Source organism: Emys orbicularis, chromosome 15 (genome assembly GCF_028017835.1).
Source record: "Emys orbicularis isolate rEmyOrb1 chromosome 15, rEmyOrb1.hap1, whole genome shotgun sequence".
Taxonomy (NCBI): Eukaryota; Metazoa; Chordata; order Testudines; family Emydidae; genus Emys; species Emys orbicularis.
Window position 1 is genome coordinate 27,587,210 of NC_088697.1, and position 22,567 is coordinate 27,609,776.

At 47.8% G+C, this 22,567-nt stretch overlaps 1 protein-coding gene across 1 annotated transcript; it reads left to right on the top strand.

The window, feature by feature from the left end:
* TRIM29 (tripartite motif containing 29) lies at positions 1–22,044 on the top strand. The gene is made up of 9 exons (XM_065417205.1): positions 1–858; positions 5,386–5,481; positions 7,182–7,415; positions 7,841–8,039; positions 11,397–11,480; positions 15,456–15,545; positions 16,825–16,926; positions 18,118–18,194; positions 21,982–22,044. The coding sequence occupies exons 1-9, from the start codon at positions 1–3 to the stop codon at positions 22,042–22,044; spliced, it is 1,803 nt and encodes a 600-aa protein (XP_065273277.1).
* Positions 22,045–22,567: the final 523 nt, after the last annotated feature.

Consider the following 22,567-nt stretch of genomic DNA (forward strand, 5'->3'; position numbering starts at 1 on the left):
ATGGAAACAGGGTGTGCCGCAAGGACAAATGGCGTGGCTGGGAACCAAGAAGATGTGACTTGTCCATCCCCCTCTAAGAAACAGGGAGAGGAGCTGAAGAAGTCCACCAGTCCCAGTGGGGGTGAGAAGGAAGGTGCCAAAAGCACCGGCAGTCCTTCTCTGGAGACGGGGAAACTGAAGAGCTCCATCTACTCGGGGACTGACTGGAAGAGGCCGATCATCCAGTTTGTGGAGTCAGACGAGAAGAAGTCATCCTACTTCAGCATGGATTCAGGGGACGGGAAGAAGCTATCATACCCTGGGGTGCAGCTTGGGGATGTGAGTCGGCCCCCCATCTCCTTTGTAGACAAAGGGGACTTGAGGAAACCGCTCTTCATGGCAGAGTCGAAAAAGACCTTCTTCTCCAGCGAAGGAGAGGGCAGGAGGTCATTGTACTCAGGCGGGCAGATAGGGGATCTGAAGAAGCCCTCCCTCCCTCCGGTGGAGACAGGGGACCTGAAGAGACCTAGCTACAACACGGCCAACAGAGTGCCCGGGTCGAGACCCCGGGTGAAGCTGGAGGAGGTCCTGTGCGACTCCTGCATCGATAACAAGCAGAAGGCGGTGAAGTCCTGCCTGGTGTGCCAAGCTTCCTTTTGCGAGCTGCACCTCAAGCCCCATCTGGAGGGGGCTGCTTTCCGGGATCACCAGCTGCTGGACCCCATCAAGGACTTTGAAGCCAGGAAGTGCCCAGTGCATGGCAAGACCATGGAGCTGTTCTGCCAGACAGACCAGATGTGCATCTGCTACCTCTGCATGTTCCAGGAGCACAAGAACCACACCACAGTGACGGTGGAGGTTGAGAAATCGGGGAAAGAGGTAACGCTCTCCACTGCCTGTTCTCATCATTCTTTCCACTCATCTAAATAGTGGACAGCTCCCGTTCTGTTCCCACCCGCAATTCCCCCCACCCCAAAGAATGTCTAGGTATAATGTTACTTACTCTGGGGGCGGAGCATTTGCAGCGGCCTTGAACGGACATTGCCGGTGCACTGGATGACATTAGTAAGGCGCTGATATGGTCTAACAGACTGATCTTGGGGAAATGGGTGTGAGGCAACCTGGGTTCTAGTCCCTGCTGTGCCCCCTAGCTCACCGTGTGTCCTTGAGCAAATCATTTAGGACCCAATTTTTTACGAGCAACCTCAAATTTTGAATGCCTCAGTTTTTCAGTACACAAACCTAGGCAGGTAGGGCCTAGTTCGGGTTCAAGGTGTCTCCAGTTGGGGACCCAAAAGTGGTGATCCCCAAAAAAAACAGTGGCCACTTTTGAAAAGGTTGGTCTGAACCTCTCTGGGGTTGTTCCCCCCCCTCCCCCCGTGGAGATGACAATAATGCCAGCCCACCCTTTGTTGGGACAAAAGCTGCATAGTAAATGCAAAGTGTTGTTATCACTGAGCTGTTCACTTGTACAGAAGCTTGCAGGGCTGGAATCCTATTTGAGAGGGAGTCTGCAAAAGAGTGTAGTAGCCTCACTATTAAGGAAGGGCTAAAGAAAGACCTTCCCACCTTTGTTCAGTCTGTTTGCTGAGTGGATGTGGTATAGTTACTACAGGGGTCTGGGATTGAGGTCAGGGCCCCATTGTGCTAGGTGCTGTATGGGCTAGTCCTTACCCAGAGACCTTCCAATCGAATTAGATATGACAGAAAAAGGCCGATTATCCCCATTTTACACATGGGGACTTGAGACACAGAGATCAAGTGACTTGCCCAAGGTCACACAGGAAATCTGTGGCAGTGTCAGGAAATGAACCCAGATCTCATTCCTGCGTCTTAAGCGCAAACCCATCCTTCCTTTGAGGATTGGGAAGCCACTCAGATACCATGGTGAACAGGAAAATACAAATGCCAAAATGGACAGAGAGGCTGAGAATTCTTCAGTGACACTAAATACAGAGAACTGGTTTAACTCTTCTTAAGGCCGAGCAGAAGGAAACGGCCTACCCTTTTCAGTTAAGTGCATGCAAGAGGGATTTCCAGGGAATCTAGAATGATCAGATATGTTAATGGTGAAGAAGGGCAGCAGGGAACTCTGTCTAATCTCCATCCTCTCCTACACAGTTTGCAGTTTTGCTTGCAACATTGTCCTCATCTAGCTGCTTTTTAAAACCAGCCTAAATGATGGTTTGCTCATATCTCAGCAACTCTCTATATAAAGAAATCCCATCTAAATCCCTGAAGGTCTTTCTCAGTCTGCAGGTTAATTTCATGCCTCATTGTTACATTTGATGCCTTGTAGCATATGCATCGCCTCTGTTCCCTTTAACATCATGTCTAATCTCAGGGAGGTCCCTGCTTAATCTCTGCTCTCTGGCCACCCTGTTCTCTCTAGCTCTTCTGATTAACTCAGGTCTCCAAGCGGCCCTGCATCCTTGCGGTTGCTCGATGGACCTAGAACATCCTGATTGTAAGCAAGTGACCATAACTGGGCAGGCAGAAAGATAGCCTCCCCCCTCCCCCAGGACTTAAGTGATGTCATTTGATTTCTCATATCTGTTTTTGTCTATTTATTTGGCTCTCATTAGTACCATGGCTGAGTCCCTGGGGAACTCAAGCAGGACTTCAAATACATCCCTGAACTGTGTTGTTTCCACTGCTGCTAAGCCTAAAGGATTCAGGGGTTTATCAATATGAATCACACACACGCACAAGGGTTTTCTAGACTACAGGTTTTGGCCATGTTGTAACTTGAATTAATTGGAAATCAATTAGTTTAACTGTAGTTGCTCATTTGTTTCTGGTGCTGGTTAATTCACTCTAGGCTGAACCATAATGAGGAAGGAACAGGGGAGAGTATCTACATTAGCATTTATAATTGCTTGTGAGTGGTGGAAGCTAATTAGCTTGAATTAAAAGGCCACCACAAACTGGAGTCCAGAATCCTCCCACATACAATCAGGTCCTTCTGCTGCTCATCATCTGACAACAAGGGAAATCTGTAGGGATGCTCCTTCCTTGGAATCCATTGAGATTTATCCCAAATACATGGGACTCCTGCAGCAATGTTATTTTCCTTTCCTGTTACACTTGATCCTATTGATTGCTTTGAATGCCTGAGAACACGGTAAGACGCACCAACCTGTCACATACCAAACTGTGTTCTCCTTATCGTAGGTACTTAGACAATCCCCTGACCATAGGGTCTGAACACCTCACAATCTTTTTAATACATTTATCCTCACACCGCCCCTGCGAGGTAGGGCAATGTTATTATCCCCATTTTACAGATAGGAAACTGCGGCAGACAGACAGACTAAGTGACTTGCCCAAAAATCACACAGGCAAGTCTGTGGTGGAGCAGGGAATTGAATGCTAGTCTCCTGGATAGCAGTCCACCCCACCAAACCATCCTGCCTCTCCCTGTCTTTCCCTCTGCTACACTGCAGAGTATCCACTTAAATCCTCCCCAAGGCACCCTTCCTGGTTAGTTTCCTGCTACAGATTTAAACAAACAGTAACATCCTCAGGGCCAGGCTGTTTAAAAAGCAACAAATCATAAAGCTAAGATAGCAGTACAAAATGTTGGCAAATGGTGGCTGCTGATAGCAAATGCACACACACAAAACTGATTCGCCAAGAGAATTCTGCAGCACAGATGACACCCGGCATTTTAAAAAGAGACAGTCAGCTCACAACCAGTTTTGCAGGCCTGTTTTCAAACGAGGAAGTATCAGAAATACCCAACAACCACCGATCTGTAAATAACACTGCATTACCATCCATCCCAAGCCTTAATGTTCTGCATGTCAGATCACATCTAGTGGAGAGTGCTTTGATATTTTTTTTCTTTTCCCTTTAAGGAAAAGTTTACGTTGTACAGTAGGTTTAATGAAGTGGTTGAGAACTGACATTCAAGTGACTGGAACTGGGCGTTGCTCATTTCAACAAAGTGGTTTTAAATGGAGCGAACAAGGCTTTGAAGTTGACTGTTCATTCCAATGGTCTGGGGTGCTTCCACTCAGAGCCCTTTCTGTATTGTTACAGGCTGTCCGCTACAGAGCAAACAGTCACTGATATACACAATGGAGGAGCTTTTTCCCCTCCCCCATTGATGTAAGGTGAGGTTTTGGTTTGGCTTGTCTATGAGACCTTGTGTACAGTGGAGTTTTCAGCCACTGGAGAAGTTTTGCTGCTATCCTAGATGTGATCCTAATGCAGACACTCTATTCGAGGGCAGCACATCTTGCACTGGTGTAGTTATTGTGGTGTTGCACACATAGTGAGTGACCCCAGCTGCCAGTGGAGCCAGTGAGAGTTAAAGGTACTTTGCATCTTTGAAACTAGCTTTAGCTTAGGTATGGGATACGGCACAACCGAATCATATTGTAAGCAAACCAGCATTATATCCAGATTCCCTGACTTGGTTACAGTTATAGTGTAAACCCAGCCTTATTACCCAGAAGTGGAAGACCTTGAAATAGTCACGCAAATTCTCCTGACGCAATTCACTGTGCTGTGCAAAGATGATAGCCACCCATCTTGGCTGATCCCAGGGATTTGACCAGGGACCTCCAGAGCTAAAGATATGAATCGCTACAACCTGAGCTAGGCTCTAGAGGTGGGAACTAGACCATCCTCCCCCTTTGAAGGCAGAATGCGGAGGGAAACGCAGCAAACACTGATAGATGGGTTACACGACCCATAATTGCATAGGTATTCGGGCTCTCTCTCTTTACATGAACATCCTCATCGACAAATAAATCAATTGTACAAATGTTCGTGGGAAGCCAATAAAAAGGGTCATGAAGGTATCAAAGCAAAGTTGCTGATTTAGACCAAGCAAGTGTTCCCAGTCACTCCCCCCCGCCCTAGCCTTTTTTTTTTGCTGCCTTCACCCAGCTCTATCAGAACATTAAAACCCTAGACTCAGAGCACATTAATCCACAGTCCTGTCTAAACAGAATTCCTGCCGGGGGCGTCATCCCTTGGTTGCAACACTAATCGAATGTCATTCCATAATTACATGAAAACTGCTACTGCTGCACAAACACGCCCTGGGTTGGGCCCTTCATTTCATACCCCGCTGAATTTTGAAACAAGCCTCTTTGCCCTCCAGCTAATGACTCCAGCATGATTAAAAGCCGTACCATTTGCAATCCCACCCTTCCCGAGCAGGAGATTCTGCTGCTTCCTTTGCTTAGGGAGCCACATCTCTTGACCCAACTGAAGACATTGGGATCTTTTCCAGCTGCCAGTGTATGATATCCATTGAAGTGGTGCCAGGAGCCTGTAGCTCCCAACCATTATGGTTCAGGGCCAAATGCATAAGTAAAAGCAGAAATTCTCTTTGAAGTAGGCCATACGCCGCTCGATTTCACAGGTCTCCCCCTCTCCTCCCTCCCACAGGCCGAGCTCTCGCTGCAGAAGGAGCAGCTGCAGCTGAAGATCATAGAGGTAGAAGATGAAGTGGATAAGTGGCAAAAGGAGAAGGATCGCATCAAGGTGAGGACGGGACGTTCTCTTTGGCTTTTCCCAACTGCCCCCTTTCCCCTTCTCACCCACATGCTTTCCCCTGTTTTTCCACACTTTGCTGCCCCTCTCGCCTCCCCGCTTTTCCCGTGCTCTGATTCTCCCGTTCACATTCTCACATCACACTCATTTCTCCCTCCCTCCACTCCTCTCTTATCACCTGATCAACCACACTCATTCTAAGTCTGGGAGAATGGTGTCCGCTGCAATTCTCACATGACACACCCTGCAGGAGACCAAGAACGCACAAGATGGACTTGCTAGACGACTATCCTTGTTACTTTCTTGCCTGGGGTTACTGGTGCTCTCTCTCCATCCAGTTATCCAGCAAGCATCACCGAAGGCTCGTCTACACACAAAGGTTGGGTTGGCTCAACTATACTGGCATAGTTAAAATGATTCAGCCCCCGCAATACGGATCAAGTTATACCCATAGAAAGGTGCCTTATACCAATACAGCTTATTTCTGTATGGGAAAGGGAATAAGCTATACTGGTATAGGCACCTTTATACTGGTATATCTACATCCATAGGAGGGGACCAATGTAAATATCGGTCAACATAATTCACACCCTACCTGAACACCAGGCCCAACAAAGTATATACAGTCAACAAGAAATCCTGCCTTCTCTCAGTCCTTCCACAACTGTACCTTGGTTTTCTTTCTTCCTTTAATATTATTTTGGGAAGCCAAGCTAGAAAGCTTAGGCCTGAACATGGGACTATCCTTGGTCATTCTGGGACACAATTTCAAAAGGGCCAAAGGACCAATCCTCAAAGGTATTTAGGTACTTCCATTGGTTTCAATAGGAATTAGGCACCAAAATACTATTGAGGACCTGGGCCTAAGTGACTTAGGAGCCCAGGTCCTATTTTCAAGTGTCACTTCAGAACCTAGGACTCTCTTGAAAGTCCAAGGGACATAGGCTTGTCTACACTAGAAATGTTTGCTACTGTCACTACACTGGTATAGTTAACATGGCAGAAACCCTCGGAGTGTGGACATATTCACGCCAGTACAAAAGTGCTTATATGGATGCATCTTAGTGTAGTGTATATAAGCTCTCTCAGTAGAGCTGCATACACACTAGAAGTAATACTGCTATAGCCATGCTGGTGGAACACGACCCTAGCAAACAGAGTTATACCAATGTAACTTTTCTAGTGTGGCCAGATCTTCGGGTAGGATCTCTGCTCCCATGGGCTGGCTGCTGAGAATGCTCTGCCACCCCCCAAGCCTCAGTCCCAAGGGTTTGACTCTAGTAAGTGACTCCCTTTAAGTGACAATGATGAATCTTTATTTTGCAGTAGCGCCCAGAAACCCCATCCAGGGCCCCATTGTGCTGGGTGCTGCACAAACACAGTCAGGGTCCCTAGCCCAGAGAACTTACCGTCTAAGAAGTCTCCCTGCTATACTTCTCCAGGCACAGCCTAGGATTTCAGCCTCTCCAGCTTGCGTTTTGATAGGCTAGGGGATCTGCATGCACAAATGCTGCCTAATGGGAGGAAGAGGCCTGGCCATGTGTGGAATAGCTGAAGGTGCTGGGGAGGGGTGTCTGCCTCCAACATCATGCTGTTCTTCCTCTCCTGAATATACATTGCGGTTGTGTTGGATTGCTCGAGTCCCCGGTCTGAGCGCCTCATGCCACGTGCCTTCTATATCCCCCCACTAGAACTTCACCACCAACGAGAAAGCCACCGTGGATCAGCATTACAAAGAGCTGGTCCGCGACCTGGAGAAGCAGCGGGATGAGGTGAAGGCTGCCCTGGAGCAGAGGGAAAAGACCGCGGTGGAGAACATAAAAGAAATCGTGGAGGAGCTAGAAGAGAGGGCAAAGCTGCTGCAGGAGGACAAGGAGACCAGGGAGCAGATACATCAGATCAGCGACTCGGTGCTCTTCCTGCAGGTAAATCGAGGCTGCATCTTTCCTCCACTCCTGTCTCTACTAAGAAAGGGATATCTCTGATGGGCAGATGATCCACAGGCATAACAGAACGGGGTCAATTTACACCAGCTGGCAATCTTGCTGTGAAATGTTAGAGTCTGTTTTTTGGAGACATACCCCTGACATAAGCAGGAATCAACTAACTTATCAGGGTATCCAAGGCTTTCACCCGATCAGAGGGAGTTCACATGATACTGTATTGCCTAGGAGCGATGCACAATCTTAGCGGATTGACCCCGATACCTCTCCTGAAACCTAACATCCCCCAGCCTCCTCAGAGCCCTAATCTCCATTGTATTTAACCTCTTCTGTACCTGAATCTCTCCTTAGCCTCCCCTGCATCCTAGCCTCTCGGTACTTTAACCTCCACACCTTCCGGTTGGCAGGAATTTGGCGCAATGATGAGGAACTATATCGCCCCGCCATCTCTCCCGACTTACAGCGTCTTGCTGGACGGGGACACCATGAGCCCGTCGATGGGGCTCCTCCGGGATGATCTGCTGAATGTCTGCATGAGACATGTGGAGAAGATCTGCAAGGCAGACCTCAGCCGGAACTTCATAGAGAGGAATCACATGGAGAATGGTAGTGTTTCCCCGAGCTGCTCCTCCCTCCCTTTTTCTGCTTTCTATTCATATCCAGAGTCAACCCCATCTCCAGGTCACAGCATTTCCCTGTAAAGAAACTTCAACTTTTTTTTCCCCATTGAAATTTTCCAGCCAGCCATGCCCATTCCCCAAACTCCAGCAAAGGAGGTGACACAAAGTCAGTGATGAGGTCAGAGCTCAAAGGTCAACAGACATAAGCTTCCGAGTCACTTCTGAAGTTTCATAGAGTCTAAATTCTAAGGCCAGAAGGGACACTGTGATCATCTAGTCTGCCCTCCTGCATAACACAGAATGGGACTTCGCCATCTGTGACTTAGGCCTTGCAACACTGCTTGTAGCCATGCTTAAATACCTTTACACATCTCAGGCACTTTAGAAAATGTTACCAATAGTTTAATGGATACTGCTTAGAATCTGGCTCAGAAGTCCAAGGGTGTTCAAACTGCTGGGAAAAGTTATTTAAGGTAATCCAAAAAACTCTTCACAGCCATCATATCTGCAAACCACAGTTATACTTGAAAGAAGGAAGAGTTTGTATCTAGTGACTGCAAGGAAATAACTCTACAATTACTTATTGGCCTTAATTAACAGACTCCCCGAGTCAACCTAGCAAGCTCACCTGCAACCCATTTGATCTTTCATTGTTAAAAACTTCACTGGGAGAAATAATATATTAGTAGAGTGAAACCTGTTTAACATCAGTCTCCAAAGAGACTCCACTTGTTGTTATAACAGGTGCCTGCTTAATAGTCTTGCAAAGAGGCAGAACATTCAAACAGCATCCTGAGAGTTTTAATACGGCAGAAATAAATCAGAGCAAATAAACCACAACTCTGTTTGCTAACGTAAGAGTCAAACCAATGCAACTAACAAACTAAACATCGGGTGAAATTCACCTCTTTGCAGAGAGCTAGCAGAAGGCTCATACACCACTCAAGGCCTCACAACAAGGCTGAAGTCAGATGTAAGCGGCACGTAAGCCTTGTGTTGGCTCTTTGCACAGGGTCAATTTTGCGCATTTAGAACTAAGCCTGACCCAACACCTCTCATCCAAACCAGTTCCAGAACTCGGAGCTGTTTGCAATCTAGGGCAACTTTTTGCATGTGTCTTTATTATGGGCCACACTAAAACCCCTTGATCTGAAAATCCTCACATAATGGGGTGTTTGCAATTCTACATCCAGGTCTGAATTTCAGTTGCTTGCGCCCACATCTATGCACCCAAGAGAAAACATCCCTAATATTTAAGTGGTTTCCATTTCTGGCCAGTGCAGCAGGTCACTCAAAGGGAAATGCCCAAACCCCAAAGTTGTGATGTGGATGTTTTAAACAAGGGGTTTAGTAGGAGGCCTCTTTCTAATTGACTGCAATGCATTTTACTCAGCTGTTCAGGTCTCTGGGTAGTGGAACCCCCCTAGGTAAGTGGTTGACTACTATAGGGAGAGTTAAACTGGAAGAGATAGGAAATCTCACAAGGACGGAGACTGTGCCAGCTGATGATACAGGTGCTTGTGGATAGCAGGTGGACATAAATATAGGTTGGGTTGTAAAATGTCAGCCTCTATAAAGTGTTGCTCCTTCTTGATCAGCGGGATTTCTGTATGGGGACTCATTAATTCAACGCAGACGGTACATTTCTCACATGCAGTTAGATCCAAGCAACAAACTTAATTCTTTGCTGGCAAAAGGTGCCAGATTGACAGCTCAGGAGAACAAAGTCCTTTATTTACCCAGGTTCAGCAGCCAGCTAAGCCTCTTAACTCCTCACCCTGTCAATACGCCTTGACCCAAATGTCTAACATCCTCACCCAACCAATATGATCTGAGGCCTCCACCTCTAGAGATGGGGCTGGAATTCAGTTTCCATGGCCCAAGCAGATTTTGACTCCCCTCTTCAGAGTGTGCCAGCTATCATGGGAAAGGGCCAGGGCCTTAGAACCCACTGAAGAGGGGAGTCAAAAACTTTAGGGCAGCCCCCTCGTAGGCCCCTCTCCTTTCTCTCAGGCATTTTGCTCGCGGGTGGAGAGGATGTCTCTCCTATTCCAATACTTGGGATACTCAGCAGATGGGGGCATTGTGACTAGATAAGCTGATCCAACTCATCCCCAAGTAGGCTCCCCTGTGATCATGGTGGACACGCTGAGTGTGAGCCACAGCACACCTGACTCCGGGGAAGTCTTCCTGTTGGCGTCCAAGAACTTCAAATCAGACCCTTTGTTTGTAACTGGATAGGAGTGTATCTGGAGAACATTTGATGGGCATGTCCCAATGAACCCCAAAACTAGCATGTAATTCCCTGGATGTCTGCTAGAGGATAACAACCAGTAGCGGCCCAGTTTGAGATTTTGACCTACCAGTGAAAGGATTTGACTCCATTCCCCTGAGCCATCAGGTTATCTCGTCTGTCCAATCAGTGTAAGGCCAAGGAGAATTGTGCAAAAGTGTCAACTAGCGAGGAGGCACTTGCTGTCCATCCCTCAGCTCTTTGGGAATCATCCACGAAGCTGCTAGTAGGGAACTTTCTCATTTTGTCACACCGAGCCCCATGCTTGTTGTCACACATTCATGGGGATCTCTAGTGCTGGTTCATCGAGTGGTTGAGTCCCACCTTTCAGTCCTCTGCCTCTTCTATGAGGAACTGCTGCTTCCCAAAACATTGGTTACTCTATCTTCTCACTAGTGATCTTGGGAGCACAGCCTGTGCGGGAAGGGGACAGAGGCAGATGGAGGGGGAGGCTGCTACGCAGTCAGAGAGGCCCGGATATAGCAAACGAGCACATTGTCTAAGACCCCATTTTCACCAACAAACCCTTCTGCCGAGAGCCTTGATGCATTAATGATTCCAACTCTGAACAGCGGGGCAGGAGGAAAGAGGAGAGGGAGTGGCAGAGAAGAGGGAAAGAGGACAGGGAGGAAAGGCTAATGTAAATTCTGCCCAGGACAGGTCTTTATTAGAAAACTTCTCCAGCAGGATCCTGTTGAGACAGCGGCTCCAATCCTGAGCCTAATGGGGTTAATGGGAGTTTTGCCACTAACTTCAAAAGGGATGAGACTGCCTCGGTGACCCTGGAGTCAAATCCACTTAGATACCTTTGTTCTGTACAGCCACCCTCACTTCACCCCATCCCAAGGAGCCCTAGACAGGAACTGCACAACTAAGGAAGTCTGTTTTCAAAGGATCCATCTTGCAAGGGCAAAATGGTTTCTCCCTAAAGGTCTGAGGAAGGCCAAAGGGGAACGGCCCTGGCCTATGCTGCCCCATCCCACCCACCCCTCGCCTCTGCTGCTTCCAGTCCTACCTCCTGCTGACCCAGACTTTGCTCTGCTCCTCCAGGTGATCACCGCTACATGCTCAATAACTACGAGTGGAACCAGCCTGACAACGTGAAGAGATTCTCCATGTACCTGACTCCAAAAGGTACCGTGACTGACCCTTCTCCCTCAAGCTCTCTGTCCGTCCACAGCCGGGCTGCCTCTAAACAAAGCAGGGCAGACAAGACTCAGAGATGCAACGTATGGCTTGACATTCGCTTCCTCTGACCACTTACTTTTCACATCACCATCCTGGAATCGGGCATATTCAGCCCCTTCATACTGTTCGTGCCAGGTCTGGATCTGGCCCCATGTTTTCTGTCTAGCCTAAAAACACAGACATTTTTGCACTCTCTGAAACAGGGCAACAGACAAGGTGCTGCCCAGGGTAACCGGCTGCGAGTGCAAAGCCCAGAGGAGCACTGAAGGGCTCAGGGCTTGTCTCCCTCGGACAAAGGTGTGCTCTGACCTTGCCTTAGCCAACATGAGGTAAAACCCTAGTGAAGACGGGGCAGTCTGAAGTTTTAATATGAGTTAGCAGATTGAGCTCTTTACCTCGACCTGCTAATATGTATGAAAGCTCAGGGGTCTTAGGATCTACTCCCAGCTCTGCCAAGGGATTGCTGGGGAACATTGGGCATATCACAGCTCCACTCGCTGGCTAGATTGAGCCTCTCATATCTATTGCTATATGGAGAACTGCACTGAATACCCTTGGTCACAACGTTATCCATCCCCTGCATTAGTAGGTGGACATATTACAGTGTAATAGACATTATGCACCGCAGGAGCGGCGCCAGGGTTTTTGGCGCCCTAGGCGGGAGTCCTTCCGCACTCCTGGTCGTTGTCGGCAATTCTGCGGCGGGGGGGGGTCCTTCCGCGCTCCCAGTCTTCGGGGCACTTCGGCGGCGGGTCCCGGAGCGAGTGAAGGACCTGCCGCAGAATTGCCGCCGAAGACCTGGAGCGCGGAAGGACCCCCCGCCGCCGAATTGCCGCTGAGGGCGGCAAAATGCCGCCCCCCCAAATCCAGGCGGTCACCTAAATGGAAGCGCCGGCCCTGATGCACCGGATTCTACAAACGCTACAGGGAGCAGTGTTTACTACTCAGAGCTGCCCCATTGAAGTCAATGCGACATTCACTTTAATAAACCAGATGGGATTCACAGGTTAGTAGTGCACAGAGCTGGCTGAATGCTGCAGAGCCATGGTTGGAATTCACACCAATGCCCTCAGCCACCCCTTATTGGTTTGTTATTTGCATGTACACACTGTAGGAGAAGCAGCTGCTGCCCTAACAGTGCCCCAATTGGCATGAGAACAGGGGATTCATTCCCTAACAAGGCTACTCCTGAGTTGATATTTGCTCTCAATCATTTGCTATTTCTGTTTTAATCAGCCAATGAGGGAGCAAAATCAAGACCATGTAATTTAGGCAACAAATCACCTACTATGAAGAATAACAAATAGCACAGAGTCAGAAAGTGAATAGTTCCCAAAAGACACGGGGGTTTGAAAACTGTTTGTTCAAAGATCTCAGCAAAGAGCTACACGTAGTAAAGCCGTTTGCAGACAGCAAGATTGGTTCGTAAAGGATTCACAAACAGGAAAGAGGGCTGGATCCCAAACAACTATTCCTAATAATGAGTAACTTCACAGCAAGTTATCAAACCTGTACATTCCTTCGATACCCATCTCAGTGCATCTCTCCCTGCATTTGAACAGACACCCCCTCTTGATGCAGTGCTGGGGCCTTGCACTCCCCTCAGTTAGTTTTCAGAGGGAGGTTTTTACCAATAGGGGTTTTGTGACTGGGCACCACAGGGAACCCCTTAGCACTTGCTAAATACAGGGACAGTCTTTTGCTTTAGAGCCCTCTAGCACAGTAGTTCTCAAACTTTTGTACTGGTGACCCCTTTCAAATAGCAAGCCTCTGAGTGCAACCCCCCTTATAAATTCAAAACACTTTTAAATATATTTAACACCATTATAAATACTGGAGGCAAAGCGGGGTGTGGGGTGGAGGCTGACAGCTTGCGACCCCCCCATGTAATAACCTCGCGACCCCCTGAGGGGTCCTGACCCCCAGTTTGAGAACCCCTGCTCTAGCAGCAGTAACTAACTCAAAAATCCTCACAAAAATCTCAATCCCTGTGGCATGGGTGTTATTCTCCATGTGGAGAAACCAAGCAAGGTGAAATGACTTGCCCAAGGTCACACAGCAAAGTCAGTGTCAGCACTAGAATTGGAAGTCAGGAGTTCCTGCTGTTCCACACACACCACTCTCTAAAGCAACTGATTTAGTGCATGTGCAGATTAGCAGTGAGAGGTCTATCTAGAGCAGGCCTGCACAACATGTGGCCCGGGGGCCGCATGCGGCCCACGTTGGCTCACTGTGCGGCCCGTGGGGGGTGAGTAGGCAAGCCGCGGGTGAGGGAGGGGGGCTGAGGAGGCAAGCGAGCCGGCAGTGGCGAGGGGGCAGGTGAGCCAGCGGCGGGGGAGGGGAGCTGAGGAGGCGAGTGGTGAGTCGGTGGTTGACCTGTTCTACTGATCTGGTCTGGCTCCCATCCCCTCTCCAAGGGTTGCAGCTGTCTGGAGGTGCCTGCCTTCCACGTCTTCCTCATTCACACCTCATTCATTCAACAGGGCAATTGATTACAAAGTGGGGGGAAGATCTTATTCTACTTCTAGCAAAAAGACAGTTTTCTTTTACCTTAATTATACTACCTTAGGGGCCCGCTATAACGCACTACCAAGGTTCAATACCGCTGTTTCGGTGGGGCGGTGCTGGGGGGGGATTGTTTTGGGGGGGCTGGGAGGCGCTGGGGGGGGGGGTTGGCAGCGCTGGAGGTGTTTCCACGAGGCGGGCGGCGCCGGGGGTGTGTGTTGTGTTTCAGGGGGGCTGGGTGGCGCTGGGAGGGGTGTTCGGCAGGGCCGGGGTGTTTCGGCCCTCAGCTGTTTTCTTTGGAGTAATATGGCCCTCGCCGCTTTACGAGTTGTGCAGGCCTGATCTAGAGGATGTACTACAAGGAAGCAAGCATGCAGTGCTTAATCTGATGGCCCCACAGTACCATATACAATGACAGGCTGCAGTACCAGCTAGTGCAAAGTAATCCTAGTGGACACTAGAGAGTGATGTGGTCAAAGGTCATTGGAGTCGGATTCATTTGCAAATCAGTCATTTGTGGCCATCTCAACCCCTCATCTAGCAAGGGGCAGCTCGCTCTCTGTTTAAACCACCTGCCCACAACTGAAAAGTTGGAACAGGAAGGTTACTTGTCCCTAGGGTGATCAGACAGCAAGTGTGAAAAATCAGGACAGGGGGTGGGGGGGTAATAGGAGCCTATATAAGAAAAAGACCCAAAAAACAGGACTGTCCCTATAAAATCGGGACATCTGGTCACCCTACTTGTCCCTGTATCTGGTGAGCTTTGCAAGGGAGCGGTGCAGATGCTACGGTGTGTGAAAGGAACATGAATGGAAGTGCTAAAATGAGAGAAGCCCACAGGGTGGCAGCAGATGCACTTCGGAGATCTGGCTCCTTTCCTCTTTGCATATGGCCTCGGTGCCTGGTAGCTTGGAAGAGAGGTATGCAGCGGAAACCCACACCTCTGCAGCAAGTGCTGGGGAAACCCTGAAGCACAAGTCTATGGTGGTGGAGGTGAAGTGAGAGTGAGTGAGTGAGCAAGAAACTTTTCCCTATTACGCGTGTCTCATGTTCGGAGTCCCAGCCTCTCCCTGCAGGTATCTCTGCAAGATAATCATGCTGAAAAAGCATGAGTGGGCAGCTTAATGTAACTAATGATGGCTTTTTGTTACATTGAGGGAGCTTTGTTCACACCGCTCAGAAAGAGGGAGAGAGACGCCGCCCTTCCTCTCCCACCCAGGGCATTGTGAAAAGAACAGATGGGCAATTCTTCTGCGGCTTGGACCGAGCCCCCTGGCTTACTTTAACCTCACCTATACCGTGCAGGTTCTGATGCTAAGTCGGTCAGGAGGACTGTTAGTGGAGCAACACCAGGGCACAGGCCTAGGTGTGGGTTATCAGGAGCTGATTGCTGAACTGGATTCTCTTGTCTTGCAGCCAATTTCAACAACCGAGCGTGGGAATATTCCTCCTTCCAAAATGCAGAGGAGACACTTGGCATTGGTAACTCGGCTTTCTCAATGAAAGGTATTCCTCTCCCCTGTGCCAGGGCTTCTCGCCATTTCCCACCTAGTCCACCTCCTTTGCTTCTCCACCCTGGCCATTTTAGCCACCCTGACACTTTGGGGCAGCCCTAGCTCCTATTTGTACCTTTTCTATTTGGTTTATATCATCATCATCTACATTACAATCAGGTTCAGGGCCCCATTGTGCTAAACATAGTTAGGGAGAGTCCCTGCCCCTTATGATCTAAATAGAGACAAAGAGAAGTAGGAAATATTGTTATTCCCATTTTACAGATAGGGAACCGAGGCATAAAGAGATTAAGTGACTTGACCAAAGTCATGCAGGCACTCTGTGGCAGACACAGGAACAGACTGCAGATCTCCTGAGCCTCAGGCCTGTGGCTTACCTACAGGACCATGCTTCTCCTCTCATCTCTCTTTTGTGTAGATTGAAAGCTTGGGGCACGGACTATGTTTGTACAGCGCCTAGCACAATTGGGCCCTGTTCTTGGTTGGTCCCTTGGCACTACCAGACTAAACACTCGCCCTTCCCCTTAGGTCTCTCTTCATACTCTTAACATTCTCTCATAGGCCTTCCTGCACGACCCGCACGGCTAGCAGGATTGTCTCCTTTTTACCACATGCTCTGCCATGAGACTCCCCTCAGCAGGAAGGGCCTGATCCAAAACTCTAGTGAGGACTCCCGATGACTTCACTGAGCATTGGCCAGGGTCCCAAAGGCTGATGGTGAAGGAGCTTTGGTAGATTTGGAGGCTGCCTAATGATTCTAGTTTGTGGCACACTGGTTTACTAGGGCCTGGCGCCGGCACCATGCATACTGCATCACACACGCGCCGTGGTTTCTCGGAAGAAAGTTTCTTCCCTCCCTATGCAGAACTTTGAGACCATATGAACACCCTGCTAACATCTACCTTCTCTCACTTGGCCTGGCCACCTCATACCTACTCCCGCATTTGCAGCCCTGGCCTTCCCTTCCTCCGTTGGGTCCTGCTGAGGTTTTCAAAGTCCCCCAAGAAGGTTGGGATGTCAGATCCCTAGGCAGCTTTTTAAAACCCAGACCACCACCTCCTCCTCTCTCGTTTCTGGCCGTTAAGAATCCGTTAAAACTAAACTAGATAACTGTTGGGTAATTATCAGTCCTTTGTTTGCATTCCCAGGGATCTAAGTTCCCTCCGCCCAGCAGGTGCCAGGCCATTATACAGGTTGATGATTACACAGACAAGGACTTTTACCCCTGGAAGGCAACCTCTCGAAGTAACATAAGCTCTTCTCTTTTCCAGTGGGCAATGGAACTAAGATGCCATATCAGTTCTCCCAGATGGGGCAAAGTTCACCTGGTGACTTCAGCAAACAGTCCGACGGCAGCCTCTTCACTAAGACTGGTACAGGGCTTCAGGGATTTAGCAGCTTTATACTTCCCTCTATCTGTTCCTTCCACCCCACCGTTCAGGGGTCAGTCTGTAGTGACTGACCTGAGGGGGGTGTTTAATCCCATTCTCTGCTGCTCCCCCTGTGAAAGGCAGCCTGGAATATGGCACACATGGCCCCCGAACACTCATTCTGGCTTGGTTATGGGTGTAGCTTAATGCAATGCAGGATTTTGCTAAACTTTGGGGTTGTCAGATCTAATGAACAGTTTGGAGTGATTTGTTGGGGGACAGGGAGAGAATGGAAAGCAAAAGAGTTATTTGGGCAGTGGTGGGGGGGGGGAGGGATTCTGGTGAATGACATTCATTGGCCCCTCCTTGTAATATCCTAATGGAGACACCTTTACTAACTTAATAACGTGGGAAGCAGTGTGGCCTAGTAGATAGAGCACTGGATTGGGACCCAAGGGACCTGGGTTCTAATTCCTGGCCTGCTGGGTGACCTTGAGCAAATCACTTCCCTGCTATGTGCCTCAGTTTCCCCATCTGTAAAATGGGGATACAGATATACTTTGAGATCTCCTGATGAAAAGTGTTATCCCCATCAATTAAAACAGAGGAACATGCACTTTCAGGGTGAAATCTTAGCCTCAGACTTCACTGAACCCAGGATTTCATCCTCTCCTCCTCACTGGCTACTGCCAAGAGTTGCGATTGCATCAATTCCTGCTAAACAGGGTCAGGCCTGGCCAATATATGAACGGGAGAGCTCAGGATAAAAGCTATGGGTTAGGGTTGCTGGAATGCCATCTTTCAGCTAAGCTGTAAATCCAAGGTCTTGATTTTTTGCAGAAATTAGAGATCCCTTTGCATTCTTTGTAAGAGTTAGAGCAATTAGCCTGGTATCTTGGCCTAACTTTAATTTGGTGAATGACATTCTGCTTCCATAAATTCCCCTGACATTTTAACTGGATAGTTTATTTTTTCACTCCTTTTCCCTGAACTGTTGAATGGTGGTGCCACCGTTCTAATAGATGCTGCAATCCACCCCAGAAGTGGCAGCATTTCGGTCATAGACTATATGATTCCTAACTATGTGTATTTTCTAATTCTGCAATCTGCGATGGTGCTTGCAGGAAGGGGTATTACACAGACCAGATCATAACCCCATCACTGCTCCTAACTAGCTATTTTGTATTGTCGCAGCTTACCCTGCAATAGTGAGACACCAAGCTACAAAGGTGCAGCCGCAGACATGGAAATCTTCCAAGCAGTCCATGCTGGTAAGTAATAAGACCTGGACTTGTGCACTCATGGGGCTCCAGCAAGAGAAGGAACTGCTATGGGAGCACCCAGGACTTTGGGAGTCATAGGGGTGTTTTGGATCTGGAGAAGGTCCAGCAACTAAGCTTCACCAGTGATAGTATTTCTTATTTTTCATAGTCAACTCCGTGTCATTGAGAGATGGGCAGAGTTGCATGGTTCAGACCAGATGCCAAACCTGCCCATGGCTCAGAAATGTTTAGATGCAAGGTTTTGGTTCAACCCCATTTCAAATCTTAATTTTGGGGCTTTAAATGGAAATTTGCTCCAGTCTAGACTTTGCCACAGTCGCTTAGACCAGGGGTTCTCAAACTGGGAGTCGGGACCCCTCAGGGGGTCCCGAGGTTATCACGAGCTGTCAGCCTCCACCCCAAACCCTACTTTGCCTCCAGCATTTATAATGGTGTTAAATATATTAAAAAGTGTTTTTAATTTATAAGGGGGGTCACACGCAGAGGCTTGCTATGTGAAAGGGGTCACCAGTACGAAAGTTTGAGAACCACTGGCTTAGACTCTGCAATATTACTGTTCACTGCATGGGGGTCACCTATTATAAGTGTGGTCTGTGGTGCCTAGAAAACACATACTGTGGAGTCTGCACACCACAGACCATAGCATAAGACTACCTCACATACTGATCACAGAGTCTTGAAGGCTGATGCGCTGTATCACTGATCAAGGATCAGTCTTTATGAAAAGTGGGCCTAATTCATTGCTACTTTGTACCCTATGTAATCATTTATATCACTCCAAAGTGGTCATGAAACACTCCTAGATCCATGTGGTCGTGTTTTGTACCCGTTTCCCACTGGTCTAAACAAATACCAGTATTACCAACCCCATGTGTTCAAATCTCAAAAGTCAGGCCATCCAAAACTCAAGAGATTTTAAAAATAGTACATTTTGGGGGCTGGTTCTTTTTACTTGCCTTCTGCTTTTTGAGCCTTTATATTTCATGTTTTCAAGATTTCCTTGCAACCATGATGGCTAGAGGCTTACTTTTCTTTAAAAAAAACCAAAAGCAGAGATTCTTAGATAATTGCCTGACTCCAGGAGCTGGGGCTTCACAAAAAACACCAAATATCTCAACTCACAGGAATCAGAAACACTGGACTACAGAAGGTGCAAGGCCATTTTATTTAATTCCTAAATAAAAAATCATACTGGATTAACAAGCCCTTAGCAAAACAAGCGATCACATAAAAACCTACTTGAACCTATCTCTCCTGGTTCCCTTAACTCCCTTAGCACTGAAATATCTTAGCATCTTGCAAGATCTAAATTAAATGCATGAAGAGGTCTTTCTCCCCCTCCCAAAAGAAAGTTTATCTTTTAATGATTATTATGCATTTGTAAGAACATGCCATTGCCTTAGGAATGAGAAAGGGAAAAAATACCAGGAGTTAAGAGCACTTACCAGCTAGAAGAGAAGAATACAGCAAGCAGCAACCACTTGCAAAATGGCTGCTTTAGGGTGACAGTTGTTTGGCTCTGCCAAATTTAAAGGACTAGACCCAGAAAGGCATGCTGGGAAAAATGTTTCCATAAGAGATATCCCTGCAGTAGGGGAGGTTAGGAGAGACCAGGAAGTTGCTGCCATAGCACATTATTATAATGGGGGAAGCAAGGCTAGAGAAGTGGGTTTCCAGTTCCATCTGACAGTGATGAGATTGAGGGTAGAGCTATTATCTACTAGGAGTGAGCCCCACAATGGGCATGGACCTGTTGTGACAGTCCAGTTCCATTAACACAAATCACACCCTCACTAGTGCCCTGTTATTAATCCAACAGTCTGGGTAGATTCCCCCCTGTAAACACTTGGATCTCTTTCTCGTGCATATAGTAGTTGGGATTATTTTATTTTTATAGCTTATATTCACCAGATAGACCTGAACCAAACAATCCAGATGATATATATGAGCACTAAAAAGTTGCAAAATAGATACACGCTCTCTGGACTGCAGTGACTCTGTAGGAGCTGTTACAGTCTATTGGGCCAATAATCTGGCTTTTAAAATAGCCTTAAATATGTATTTAAGTAATCCACCTTCTAAAAGGCCTGTAAATATTAATTCACACAACGGACTGCAATGCTCTAGGAGGCCAGAACTGCCGGCCCGCAGAGAGTTATTTAAAGGGGAGCTTTTCTTCTTTCTTTAATTACGCTGGAAATTGGAGCTGTAAAGCAAATGGAATTCACACACAAGAGGGCATTGAACAGCAGGTATTAGAAGTGTGGGCTGAACAGCAGGACTGGATGGACATGTTACGTCCATCCATCCATCTCATGCTCAGCATTGCACGGTGTATGTGATGTTAATTGGTATGATTAATAGAGAGAAGCCCAAACCAGTCCTTTTAGATATCTACCCAACCATTCCCAAGATACGATCTGGATCTAGGTCAGTATATCACGATGAAGCAAAACCAAGGCTGCCTTTGCTTTTACCCCATTGTGCCTATGCTAAGCAGAGATATCTATGTCATGAAAAGGCTGATTCGCTCATTTACCCTTGTGCTGGCTTATCGCCTATTCATGGCTGCACTAGTTTTGACACTTTGGTACTCCTTAGAACTCTGGCCTGATCAGCATATTTTTGGAGTGAATCTCACAGGGCCCAGCAACATTGCTGGGAGCAGAGGCATTTGGGTAATTTCCATAAGCAATGCACTGCATTCAAGGAGGTAATTAAGAGGACCTGTTGAGCTGGTGCAGCTACACACAGCAGAGAAGTCATGGTAGATTTTACCAATACAGGTGGCTCTGAGTTGAAGATCTTGTCTGAGATGTTGCAACCAACTAGCACAACTAACCCATAACGTGGCTGTTGTGTTTTACAAGAGCTGCAAGCTCCCTCGTTCCAGCCAATGTTGTTTTTTGCAACACACCCTTCCCAGGGATAAACATGGCCAGATCATCCGGGTGGTAACAGCAGGATGACAAGGTTAGATGCTGATGGGAAGTGGCACAACTGAAAGCAGCAATGAATAGAGTGGGGGGAAGTTTGTAAAATAGATGCTCAAGTTCAGCTTTGTTCCTGCCCTTTTGTCATTCATGAAGATTTGCACAAACTGGGTTTTGTTTACACGGACTTTTGAGGGCTGGGCTGTTTTTCACACAGAAACCTATATTCACATGTGGACTTGAGGACAGACAACAGCACTGGTTATTTAACAATGGTTATTCCTTACAGTCACGTTTAAGGGTTTTGCGTCATCCAGCCAGAGAGCAGAAAAACACCATGCAGCTTAGCTGATCCATCACACACAGTGCATAGGTCAATGTTTGTGAACATCCTATAGATTCAAATTTTAGTTCTGAACAATGAGTAGCTACGTACAAATATCAAAGGGTGAAATTCAGCCCTGCCCAGGGGGCTGGCAGCAGACACATGCACCCCCTAAGTCCTATTTTGAGGGCTCACGTGGGATTTAATTAATGCAGATACTTGGTGTAGACCCTCTGCCTCAGAACAAAACTCACCCAAAGTCTGTGTGCAGCTGGAGAATAAGGGCTACGTTTGCAATGAATAAGTCAAGCGGCTCCAGTTTCCGAACAGGGGGAATGGGTGGTGTCGCTCTGCTAAAAGAACAGCTGGAACTGTTAATATATAACCGTTTGAGTGGAAGGGGTATGTGGGAGGGTTAATTAGATGGCGGAGGCAGTGCAAATTGAGCGTAGGTCAAGGACAGACTGCAAGCTACAGTCCTGCTCTTAATTCACATGCCCAAAATTCTCCATTGCAGTCACACCACCGCCCCTTTTACGTCAACAAAGGCAACGGATTCACTTCAAATGAGGCACCTTGAATCCCGCTGTCCATGGGAAAAGCCAGATGTGCCGGGAGTGGAGAACCAACCAAGAATTTTCACATATGAACCTGCTACTATATTAAACTTCCTGCTCTAATCTCTGGAGGGGCTGGATAGGGTGGTCGGCGCTAGAGGAAATGAGGACTTTTCCCAACTCATAATCGGTCCCAGGACCGTTTTATATTTCCCTTGAAAGCTCTGCAGCCCCGGAGAACTGTAACAAGCCCAACCCGTGTAGATTTCTTATTCCCTGTCTCGCCACACCCTCCTCTGCCTGCAGAGAGTGCTCTACTTCTCCTAGGTGCTTTGGGGAAGGTGGGATCTTGGATATGGTATGCACTGAGCCCTTCCCCTCCATAATATCATACCATGTGCTTCCTGCTCTCCCAACCACATAGTCATCATTGAATGAATTTGTAGAGCTGGTGAAAGGTGCCAAGTTGGAGTCTGAAGTCCTCTTTAAATCTACAAGGCAGGGTCATCCTGGGAACTGGCAGGCCAAGCTTTCTCCATGCTCCTC

Excerpts from the sequence above, each read along its gene's own strand:
- TRIM29 (XM_065417205.1), top strand. The coding sequence starts at position 1 with ATGGAAACAGGGTGTGCCGCAAGGACAAATGGCGTGGCTGGGAACCAA. Across the intron at positions 859-5,385 it reads TTGAGAAATCGGGGAAAGAG|GCCGAGCTCTCGCTGCAGAA; the intron begins GTAACGCTCTCC and ends TCCCTCCCACAG. Across the intron at positions 8,040-11,396 it reads GAGGAATCACATGGAGAATG|GTGATCACCGCTACATGCTC; the intron begins GTAGTGTTTCCC and ends CTGCTCCTCCAG.